The sequence below is a fragment of the Acanthisitta chloris genome, unplaced genomic scaffold (genome assembly GCF_000695815.1).
Source record: "Acanthisitta chloris isolate BGI_N310 unplaced genomic scaffold, ASM69581v1 scaffold2156, whole genome shotgun sequence".
Lineage (NCBI taxonomy): Eukaryota > Metazoa > Chordata > Aves > Passeriformes > Acanthisittidae > Acanthisitta > Acanthisitta chloris.
Window position 1 is genome coordinate 55852 of NW_008678530.1, and position 12267 is coordinate 68118.

Sequence of the window (12267 nt, forward strand, 5' to 3'; positions counted from 1 at the left end):
GAGCACTGTTGTTCAGCTGCAAGAATGTGGGTTGGCTATTGATGAGGTCACTGATCCCCTATAATTATTGTGAAAGACATGGAAAAATAGGCTTTGCTTAGCTTGAGTTTGGGCCAACTGAGCATCACAGCAGCTTTCACTGGTGGTGGTCACATACTGTGGGTCTATGTGTTGCTGTCTGGGTGTGCACAGGGCACATCAGTCCAGAGCCCTGTGGTTCTGAAGCTGTGGCTGTTACTGTGACCGAGTCACTGTCACCACTCCTCCTGTCACTGTTACACCTGGAAATCCAGCTGAGAAACCTCACCCAGGAGAGCCACACGTTTCCTTCCTCTCTGGTATTCCACTGGCAGTGACATTCAAGGCATGCAGGCTTGGACTGGCAGAGGAGGAGGATGATGGCACCTTCATAAATTGAGTTTGTTACAGCTTAGTCCATGCAGGCCAGGCCTAGTGGTGGGAAGAGTTGATAAAAGTAGTTCTCCTGTCCTTTTCTAGTGCTGTGGCTGTCTGTGTCCTGGATATTTCATCTTTTTTTTTCTCAGCTCCCTGTCAGAGATGAGTTTGTGTGTGTGCACCTGCTTCACACATTTTCACCTGTAGGTAATTTGGGATCCTTCTGTTTGGAAAGTGTGATGTTATTAATAGTTAAGAAAGGAGTATTCAAATCACTTTGAACTTGTTGTGTTGTATCTGAGGCATAAAATAACCATTTACTGCTGCATCCTCCTCACTCACAGCAAGGCTCCTTTCAGAGGGATACCCTGAGTGGTGTATAGGCATGTGCAGACTCTAATACTGCTAATGCAGACTTTGAAAGGACCTTTTATAACAAATCAGGCTTGGAAATAAGGTAGCACTCCATAAATGGTCTGTTACCTTTGGGTTTTCATACGTTCTGGGAGGACCTCAGAAGGACATTGGTGCATCCAAGAGTCCTGTTGTGCCTGCAGCATTGTCCTCCTGGAGAAATGGGGATCCTTCACCAGGGCTTAAAACACAGTTGCTGAACCCTAAAGAACCTCCAACACTTAAGTGTTTATTTGCCTCTTAGATATGAATAGGAATTGTTAAAATCCTAGTGGATCTCAGTGGGCATTTTGCCCTTGGTGCGGTGCAGACACATCCAGTGCCCTGTGGTGTTAATGTCTTGTGCACCCACTGCTGAGCCCTTGCAGTTCTTTGAGATTAGCTGCATATTTCATCCCAAAGTACATGACATTACAGAATTTTAATTCTTGGGTATCATATTTCATGGGACTTATATTAACTGTTAGGAAAAGAAAGTTGCTGTGCTGGCAGTATAAATTTACTTGCATTAGTGATTTAGCACCCTCAGTGCTATCCTAGTCCTCCAGTGGCTTCCCAAAGCCAGCAGTGACTAGAACAGAAAAGCAGAGCAATAAAAGACAGGGAATAATAGTTTCTTAGCCATCATTACAGGCTCTACCAAATAGAGGGCAGACTCTCTATGGGGAGGAGGCCAGTGGAAGGGGATAGTCCTGCTGTAAAGTTTTCCTCTCCTCAGACACCCCAGTGTGTGTATGAGAAGTGATGGTTAAAAACCCACAACCTGAATGCTGTTTTTATCTTCCTTTTTTAATCACTCTGAAGATGTGGGTTGCTCAGGCAAACATGAGCTGCTTGCCTGCCACTTGAAGGGTTTCTTGTGTTGATGTGCTGCATTTGCTCTTTCTCATGGATGAGAAGAGAGGAAATCGAATGTAAAGTCTTATCAGCTTGTCAAGTTAATTAATGTCTATTTTAATATTATCGTTTTAATTTGTTACTAATTAATATAACATAAGTAACATGATTACAGCTTTTTTTTTTGTCTTATTTTTTTCAGTGAGAAGCTGGATGGAGAAGCTGAAAGATAAGGTAGGAGCCTCAGTGTTTTAATTCCTTGAAAAGCAAAAGCATTTTTACTTGCAGGAATAAATAAACTCTTGTCAGTGCAGTTCTTTATCTCCATAAAGACAATTGAGAATGGGCTTAAAATTCTCTCTGGGAGGCAAATGAACCAGATGTTGCTGGTATATAGGGGTGTGAATCCACATCCCTGATGGGTAGTAACTAAGAGCAGAAGGAGGGAGAAAGGTATTTGATAGATTTCTCTGCACCAGAAAATGACCTCATCAGACACCCTGAGTTACTGTTTTTATTGCCCCCTAACTTACCATAGAATAGTTTAGGCTGGAAGGGACCTTTTAAAGGCCATCTAGTCCAAGCCCCCTGCAGTGAGCATGGACATCTTCCACTAGATCAGGATCAGGTTGTTCAGGACCCTGTCCAACCTTACCTTGAATGTTTTCAGGGATCTGATAAGGAACTTATCTCCATCCCTTTTCTCTAAGTGCTAAGCTTTGTTCTGGATCCAAATCAGGAGAGTCTGGTGGTCCTCTCTGATAAGAGACTGCATGCCATGCCACCACCTCTTGGACTAGATCTTTCCTGCCTTCATGTGCAAGAAGAGCTGAAAATCCTTGGAAGGAAAATGAGCAAACACAGAAAGGCTGAAAAGATAACAGACACTGATCATTTCTCCCTGGCCTCACAGTGGGGTGGTCCATGGAATCAAGGATTTGCCAGCCACAGGCAGTGATGGCTTTTTAATCTCTGCTGCCCTGGAGCAAATATTAACATTTTGAAACAGTTGTGAAGCTTTCCAAATGTTGTGGTGCTGACTGCAGAGCCATGAAACGAGAAATGAGGTGACAGTAGTATTTTAAGGCAAGAACATTTTGTGACTCAACGGGGCTTGGAAGTTCTTGAACAGGATCAGAGTCAATAGACAAAAAAAGACTGGCACAAGGAATAATGACTGTATAGGAACCTCTGAAAATACATCTGTAAGCTTAAGCAGACTGTCACCCAGCGAGCTTAGCCTTTCCATGTGGTCCTCACCAAATTTCAGCTGCACTTTAACACCAAGTCAGAACAGAGAAATGAGGTCTGAGGATCTGTTTTCCAGGACTGGGGAGTGGAAGGATTTAAGGTGTGTTCCTACCCAACCCTTGTTGAGCTGCTTTTCTGCCCACACTAGGAAGGAAGCTTGTCTAGTATGGTCTATGCTCATAGCAGAGCTGCTTGGCCTGGGATTCAGCCAGAGCGAACGCTGAAAGGACAGAGAATGGTTTCCCCAACAAAGGTAAAGAGCAGACACCAGGGCTGGTTGGTGTCTGGAGTGGATGCAGCATGCACAGGTCACCTGCTCATGCCAACACATGGCACAACATGAGCTTGGTACAACACATCAGTGTCTTCTCACTGAAGCCATAGCTTTCACTTCTTTCCTTGTTGGCACCTTGTTGGCCACCTCTGTCCTTCTCTACTGCAGACAAGGGTGCATGTTCCAGCCTCTTGCAGGTAGACCCTGGCCTGTGTAGCAGTGATCAGACAGGCACTAGTGGAACTGAGGATCCACTGGTATCCACTTAAAAGAGAGATTTGCTCTCCTTCCTTTGGGGAATGGCAGGTGCATGAAGGTGGATCTTTCACGTGGCTCACATTTTCCCTTAGAAAAACCCAACAAAAACCACTCCCCCACTCACAGCCAAATGTTGATGTAGGAAATCGTAGAATCACAGAATTTAAGGGTTGGAATGGACCTTACAGATCATCTAGTCCCAACCCTCAACCCTCAATCACTTGCAAATAAACCTGCTCACCCCATTTCCTCTTCCTTGTTGAGTTTATCAGCACCAGTTATATGTGGCCCTCTCATTTGCCCTGTCCTCTCTGTTTTACAACCCCTTCATCCAGAAGAGGATTCCAGCACATGATGGCCCCATCCCTGAGAGTTATGTCCTTCTCTGTCCTTCTCCAGGGAGAGGGAGGGGTGTGGGGAACACAGGGCCAGGAGCATGGGTGAGGGACAGACTTAGGTTTTGTCTCCTGCAAACGCTATTCACATGTGGCATTTGGCATGGTGAGTAAAGGACATGAGGTTCCTCTGAAGTCTTCTTGCTGTTACCTCAAAGTAATGTCACAGTCATGGATTGGGTGAATTAAAACCATCCCTAAAGAAGCTGCATCTTCCCTGTGGGAAAGAGGTAAAAATGTGGCTTTGGAGCTGCCTCTGGAATGGGTTTTTCCATCAAGCAAGTGCAGAAGCCCTCAGAAGTTGGGCTGCATGGCACAGAAGGGCTGGATCTGAGTCACATCACAAGGCTTTGGGGTGTAAAGCATTGATCCGGGTGTTGGGGGAAGCCTGCAAAAGGCCATGGGCTGGCCAGGCATGATAAAGGCTCACAGCCAGACTAGGGAGTTCATTGTATTGAAAGCAGTGGTTTCTGACATGGAAACTCAACTGGGCAGCAGCTCAAAGCCATTTCCAGTCCCTGTCACTGCCTGTGCCAGCAGCAAAGTTCCAGAAATAGAAAACCCCACACTGCACTAATTAGGTCACCCAATTAAGGCACCTTAATTGCCTTGCAGAGATACAGCCTTTTAGCTGTGTTCTCACTAACCTCCTTTCCTGGGAGCTGAATGCAGCTCCTTCCCAGCACCTGTGCTGAACAGGGTTGGGTTTTCTGGGAGGGTGTTTAGGGAATCTGAACGGTGCTGATGATCCCTCAAGCCTTGGGGTCCAGACACAGAGGTGTTTTTATTTAAAGCACTGAGTAGGATGATCTGCAGGGGTTTAGGAGAGCAAACCAGCCCTTGTTAGCATTGTGTCTGCCCTAGATGAAAGCAGTTATTTTCATTCTCCAGGTAAGTGTACAAAGGCAGAGCAGTGCACCTAAATAGTTTTTTTTCCTCCTCCCACTCAGTGGATTATGGAAGAAAAGTAATTATGGTGTAAGTGTATGTTGTGGATCTGTGTTGCAGTTTGGGAGTGCAGTTGCAGACGAGTGGTTGTAGGCAATGGGCTGAGGCTCTCTAAGAGCTGTCTGATAGTCCTCAGAGTTGGTGCATGTGTCCCTTGGCAGGTGTAAAATCTATTTTGGGAGGTGTAGTTGGCAAAGGCTAAGGCTGTAGTGGCACAGCAGAGGACTCTGTTGCTGCAGGGAGAAGGAAGGCAGAGCTGCAGAGGGAGGGAGCCAGGCTGTACCTGTCTCGCTTGCTCCACTGGGTCCCCCAGCCTGAATTAGGTGAGGATACTGAAGAGGATGCTGAAGCAGTTTGGCACTTTAAAACTTAGGCTCATTTTCATTTAAAGCAGTAAAATATAAAATAACAAGCACTTGGGAATATTTTCCTAAGGCTATTAAATGTTCAGATGTGTAATTTTAAATCAGTCATGCTATTTATATTTCTTTTAATGGGCAATGCAATCATATGGGTCACAGCAATTGAATTAGAGCTGCTTTGCATTTGCTGTGCTCCACTTAAGGTCAGCTGAAGGTGTGCACACCCTCCCTCCACGTCATGGTCCTGCTCAAGTGAATCGTTCCATGCAAAGCAAAAATGTTTGGTTCAAAGACTTTGAATGCAAAGCCAAGGAGACTCAGGCTGGGCTGGGCATGGAGAGGGCAAACTGCTACTTCTTCCTGCAGAAGTGAACACAGCCTGGCTTTGCTTTCCAGCTCCTTCAGAGACCTGCATGTGGGTGTTGGGAGCAGCTTCTGCTGTCCCCAAGCTGAGATAGGACATTAGTATCCCAGGACACTTACTTTCCCATGCCAGCATGTCTCTGGGTAGGATGGGTGGTGTGTAATGCACTTTACTGGAGGTATGACAGGACAAGGGGGAATGGCTTCGAAGTGACAGAGGACAGAGTTAGATTAGATGTTACGAAGAGGTTCTTACCTGTGAGGGTGCTGAGGCACTAGCACAGGTTGCCCAGAGAAGCTGTGGCTGCCCCATCTCTGGAAGTGTTCAAGGACAGGTTGGATGGGGCTTGGAGCAACTTGAGCTAGTGGAACGTGTCCCTCCCCATGGAAGGGATGGTTGGAACAAGATGAGCTTGAGGGTGATCCAAGCCAAACCATTCTATGATTTTATGATTCTGTGATTTGGAGGTCAACTATGGCAGGTGATTGGAACTAAATGATTTTTAAGATCCCATCCAACCCAAACCATTCTCTGCCATACCTGTGCCTTTATTTGTCCTGATGGTACCTGGGGAGCTCAAAGCAACACTCAGCCTAATGTACTCAGCATGTGGTGAGACTCTTTTAGTGGTCACAGGTCTTTGGTGTGGCTTGAGATAGTCTATCCTCAGCAGTCAAGAGCCAAACCATGATTTTATGATTCTGTGATTTGGAGGTCAACTATGGCAGGTGATTGGAACTAAATGATTTTTAAGATCCCATCCAACCCAAACCATTCTCTGCCATACCTGTGCCTTTATTTGTCCTGATGGTACCTGGGGAGCTCAAAGCAACACTCAGCCTAATGTACTCAGCATGTGGTGAGACTCTTTTAGTGGTCACAGGTCTTTGGTGTGGCTTGAGATAGTCTATCCTCAGCAGTCAAGGTTTTCCTTCACACCTGCACCTGTGTTGACAGACACTGATCTCAGCACTCACCCAAATTGTTCCCTCTCCTACAGGCAGGCAAGCACTACAGGGTCACAGCTATCACCAGGGAGTGAGCCATAGTCCTGGAGTGGGGCTGGTTGGGGCTTGCTTAGCCCCTGGAAGGAGGTACTCATCCTGTGCAGGCAGGTGATAGGGACTCGAATCCAATAAACTTTGAGGAAAGCAGCATAGGGATATGTTGCAGTCCTAGACTGGTAAAAAACAACTCTGAAAGGATGGTCTTATGAATGCTACTCTGCTTCTGTCTTTTCCGTGTAGGCAGGATACATGTCGGGGATGCTGGTTCCTGTGGGAGTTGGAATAGCCGGAGCCCTCTTCATCCTAGGAGCACTCTACAGCATTAAGATCATGAATCGCCGAAGGCGAAATGGCTCAAAGAGACATAAAAGAAAGGTATGGAAACTGCCAAGGGAGACCCCAGTCCCACCCACTCTTCTGTTCACCCTTTTGGCTGTAAAGTGAGTGCAGCCTGGATATTGTTTGTCTGGGTTGAAGTGTTCGGGAGGTCTTGGTTATGGGTCGGGGGGATCCCAAATTTTCTTCATTTCCTTTTTGCACGTGGAGCTGTTTCATGTTTCTTTTCCTCCCCTAGCAGAGGGAATTTAACAGCATGCAGGACCGAGTCATGCTCTTAGCCGACAGCTCTGAAGACGAATTTTGAAGCGAACTGCAGTGCCCTTGGTGAGAGGCTGTGACTTTTCAAAGGAGGGAGGGAGGGGGAGAAGAAGAACAAGCGACTTTCTGCTGCATCGCTGCTCTCTCCACTGCCCTGAGCCACCGAGCAGGGGCCAGTGCCCCCTGGCCACATGGCATGCTATGCTCTACTTGTCCCACCCAGTGATGTTTGTTTTGATACAGTAGTGGAGATTTCACATCGCACCCGACGCCTCATTCAGATCCACAGCGCGTCTTGTTACAGCTGGAGCTGATCCATATGGATGATTATTTTCCTATTACCCTGGTGTACTGTTTTGGTCCTGGCTGGCAGTAATCTAATCATAACAATAGCTCTCACCTAACCTGGGAATGGAAATCTTTACTGTGAATGACTTCTGTCCAATTAATTTTAAATGTTACGTTACCTGAGCTAGAGTTCATTAGTGCTAAGATTAGCTGCTCTGCTTAATTAATGAGTTGTACTCTGAACTGTATCCCTGGCCACCCTGAGAAGTGCCCATTGTACAGTGTTCTTGATACAGTTTGAAGCACATTTCTGCACTCGGGTGCCCGACTCTCACCCCTTCTTTCTTCCTTCAGCTCTGCTCCACGCTGCTTGGAGACACACAGGAATGGCCTCAGCACTTGATTTCACCACAAAAATCCTTGTCCATTTTCAACCAGCACTGTCTGTTACAGCACAATAAATACCAGCGCTCACCTACTGACGGGTGGTCTTGCATGGGTCTCTTAGCTTATGGTCAGTGTGCAAATAGGTAAGAGAAAAGGCAGGTCAGAGGCTTCTTCAGCTTCTGCCTCCTGTTTGAAGGGCATGAGTTACTGGCTCATCTCTTTTCAAGGTTGCATTCCCATAAAGATGAAAGTGGAGTGTCTGTTCCCTCTACCCACTGGAAGTTGCATTTTCAACCCCTGAAAGCTGCATGAACAACAGCACCTTTGGGGGATCTGGATGGGTCTTGTCTCATAGAATCCCAGAATGGTTTGAGTTGGAAGGGACCTTAGAGATCATTTAGTTCCACCCCCCTGCTATGGGCAAGGACACCTTCCACCAGCCCAGGTTGCTCCAAGCCCTTCCCCACCTGGCCTTGAAAACTGCCAGGGATGGAGCAGCCATAGCTTCTCTGGGCAGCTGGTGTCCAGACCATGGAATACAAAAAGGCACTAAAGGTTATGGAGCAGGTGACAGTCAGTGTTGAGGGATTCATGGCTAAGAGTGGGAAAGCAACCACAGCTGGAGAGATGTCTGCTATTGGGAGGTGAAATAGGCACACTGGAAACCCTTGGCCGTGAGGGGAAAGGTGAAGTTGTAGGACAGATGGATGCAGGGGGTTGTGAAGGTGAAGCCAAGGGTGTCCCAGGGTGAGGGCAAACTGCTGTGCTGCCTGGGTTAGCCCTGCTAGCCCTGGGATACAGAGGGAGACAGTCAGTGCCTGAGATGTCATGGGCACTGAGCAGGGGAGACTAACATTGCTTTGCACAGAAATGCTGTCAAAATAGCTTAGAAAAAGGGCTGCATTACTTGATCTCTGCTTCTGGCTGTGGAATCACTTCAATCTGACATTTGTGCAAAACATCTATGTTTCTGAGGTGGGAGTCACTGTTCTGTGGGGAATCATTCTTCATGAAAGGAACAGTGCCTGTTGCCAGAGACCTGATCAGAGAAATAAGGGCAGACCACGCATCTACGGAGATTAAATCCCACTGAGCCTTCAAAGAAGTGGGAGGGAGGGGAGTTTGAGGAGGAGGCACTGGATTTCATTCCCTGTGAAGGTGGAAAATCCTATCAGGTGGTAAAAGGTAGATATCAATGATGGCAAATGCCTCATGGGAGTGTGAGTAGAATTGCAAGGTAGAGAGGACATTCAGAAGACCCTTCTGAGGCTGAGTTCTCTTTTGAGAGGGTCAGGGCTTTGTCTGGACAGGGAGCCAGCAGATGTGGTGTTCAGCTCTGAACAGTCAGTGCTTTTCAGAGCCAGGTGAGCCTTACCTACACATCTCCTGAGTCACCTGGACAGGGACATGTGTGACAACCTGGTTTCAAAATGCTGCTACTAATGCTAGTCTTCCAGTCAAACAGCTGTGTGTGGTCCCTCATGCATTCATCCCACTAAATGCATGGGAAGCAGGCTGGGGACACCATCAGCATATTGGGGGGTCTTCATACCCTAATCCCTCCAGGACAGGCTATCCCAGACAGGACTCCACAGTGTATCTCTCTCCCTTTTAGTTCCTGAAACTTCAACCAGGAGAATTTTGCCTTGCTAAAAGCATCCCCATGTCTTTAACAGATATTGACCAGGAGCCCACCATTAAGTCCAGGTGCCCCTACCCAAAATTAAAGCCACTTTCTCCCATAATAAGTGATTGGTCCTAGTTAAGATGAAGTTTTTCTTCCAGACTTACACCTCCCTATTTCCTTCTCATTCCTAAGTCACTTGGAGGTGCTTGAGAGGGGTTAATAGTCCAGGTGAGCATTGCTGACTATCTTGAAGTATTTGGAATCAGGAAATGTTGTTCCTTGGACTCTTTGATCATTCCTGGCAAGGAGTGATGGGGGTTGCAAGCTGGAATGAGTTTTCCGTTCCAGGTTGGAGGTCACTTCCAGAAAGACTTTTCTTTTATGTACAGTGCCAGGCAGGGTAGAAACAAGACTCATAGGCAAGGTGTTCTTGAAATGCTTTACAGAAATGCTATCCAGAATGGGAGGCACTGAGAATAAGCAGTGACAAAGGGCATTGGGCTCTCTGCAAGAGGGAACATGTCTTGGAGCACAAGTTGTGTCAAGTATCTGAGAAAGCACAGAGCTGCTGGGCCAATCAAGAGGAGGAGGAGGAGGAGGAGGGATGGCTGAGCAAGGCTGCTAGGCTGCTGATTGAAGTACCACAGCTCTGGCAGCACAGGAGGAGCTTTATGGATGGGTTGTCAATTTGACAGATTGGGAAGGCGGGTGGGGAGGTGCCATGGCCTTTTGTTGTGCTAATAAATCCACAGTTTGGGAAACACTGGCATTCTGGAGAAAACATCATTTTCCCTGTCTCTCTTCTCTCTCCCCAGTGTAATGAACTTAAGGAATTAAGGTAATACTGCCAGTCAGAATGAGGCAGATGGGGTTTTACTGCATCAACTGGGTGCCCTCGTGTCCTCAGAACCAGGCTTCCCTTGGCAAGGACATGGCCTGGGTGGCTGGGGTGCTGGAAGTCAGTGGTGCCACAAATGAGACTCACAAAGAGCTGCAAATATCAGAGCAGCTATATGGAAGGCATAGTGGGACAAACTGGGCAAGTAGGAGAGTGGTAGCCAAAAGAGAGATCCAGCAGCATGCACAGTTCAGTGCGCAGATCTCTGCTGGAGACAGATGTATGAGCTAGAAGAGTTCCCCAAAGATTTTGCTTGTGGTTTGTCTTTACTGCCAGGCCTGTCTCTGGCTCTGAACACCTTCAACCAAGGTGCCTTGGTGGGGAGCTGCTCCTTGGCAGAAGACTACTGTTTGCCAACTTTCTGAGCTGCTGAGCAGTGCAGAGATCCCAGTGGATATCCATTTGAAGTGGAGGTGTCTGTTGAATAGTTGTTTTTGGACAGGCACTGTCCCCAGAGACTGGAGGCTCCTCATGTCTTCAGCTTAACATGGAGCCAAAATGGACAGTCAGAACCAGCCTTGGGTCCCAGGGAAGCTTGTAGGAGCCTTTGGAGCACAGACAGGGTTTTCTGTGGTGCCTCAGTGTCAGTGCAGGTTCTGCAGGTCCTTAAAGCACAAGTGTTGTTCAGCTCCTTCCCTTCTCCTCCAAGGCCAGTAGACTTTGGATTGGGCTCTTAGAAATATTCTCTATACAGCTTCTGCAGTTTGATTCATTTACTTGAAATGATCAGGTGGCATCAGGGAGGGGAGGAGGCATTCAGGTGTAGCTGAAGCTCCAGTGGTTTAGCACTCTGCTGATTTAATCTGCACCTCTGCATTGACAAAAAAGCAGATTGTTTTCAAGAAAGAGGACAAAAGAAGTTTGACCTCCTCATCCTCATCCTCCGTGTTGGGTGCACTGCAAACCCCTGAGTGCTGAGGTGGGTGGTGACATTGTCACAACTGAGACAGTGACTTTGCTGCAGGGATAATAATCCCTTGACTCAACACATCACTTGCCTCTTTCGCATTTTTCTGATAGCACAAACTAGATTTTATTCTAAGCATCTCACAACCTCTTTGGCATCTCCAGCCCCATTTCCAATGGGAAGAACCAGCCTGCCTGGCACACAGCTCTTGCCCTGATGGAATGCACCTCCACTATCCAGCTGCTGATTTTCAAAGGTGTCTCTAAGGCCAGATGTTCGCCCTGGTGAGGTTTCTCTGGACTGCACTGCTTCCACAGAGTGATATTAGCAGTCCTCATGCTTTCTTGTGTTTTTTTATTTGGGACAGGAACAACTCCTCATACTGTAACTATGGAATGTAGCACTTTGTTAAATGAAAACATTGGGAAATAAAAAGCTGTCCATCATAGCTGACTTTAAGCATCTTGTCTCCCTGATCTGTGGTTTGTGGCATTCACTGTCTCTTAGGTAAAGCTATGAAGTGATTGCTTGGAAAACTTGAGTGTTGTGTTTCTTGCTCTGTGCTGCATGGTGAGTGCAAGGACTCAGGCTGGGCTTGCAGGGATGATAGGAGCACTGGGGAGCTTCAGCCTGGGTCTTCTTGGGTAGGATTTACTAGAGGTATGTGATTGCCATAGGCTGTGATGGCTAACACCCCTAAGTCCCTTATCTTGGTTTGCAGTAGCAGTAATGAGCCCCAACACTACCTTTCCATATGGCCAGACCTCTTTTTGTATACCAGGACATTTTTCCCTTCTGTTTTGTCCTGTGAGCAACGATCTGTGCCCACGTCTTTCAACAGAGCAGTAATATGGCACTGGTGAGTCTTCAGTCTCAGTTGTAGGTGCTGCAAATGTTTCATAAAAGAGCTGCCTTATTGCAGGTGAATATTCATAGAATCATAGAGTGAGCCATGGAATGTTTTGGGTTGGAAGGGACCTTAAAGATCATCTAGTTCCACTCCCTGCCGTGGGCAGGGACACCTTCCCCTAGCCCAGGTTGCTCCAAGCCCCATCCA

At 47.1% G+C, this 12267-nt stretch overlaps 1 protein-coding gene across 1 annotated transcript in view; it reads left to right on the plus strand.

The window, feature by feature from the left end:
* LOC103804299 (chromosome unknown open reading frame, human C14orf37) overlaps positions 1 to 7149 on the plus strand; it is a 57250-nt gene extending 50101 nt beyond the window's left edge. The window contains exons 5-7 of the mRNA XM_009076906.1: positions 1850 to 1881; positions 6747 to 6881; positions 7081 to 7149. Of these exons, the coding sequence (XP_009075154.1) occupies positions 1850 to 1881; positions 6747 to 6881; positions 7081 to 7149 (236 nt within the window). The remainder of the gene's footprint in view (positions 1 to 1849; positions 1882 to 6746; positions 6882 to 7080) is intronic.
* The last annotated feature ends 5118 nt before the right edge of the window (positions 7150 to 12267 follow it).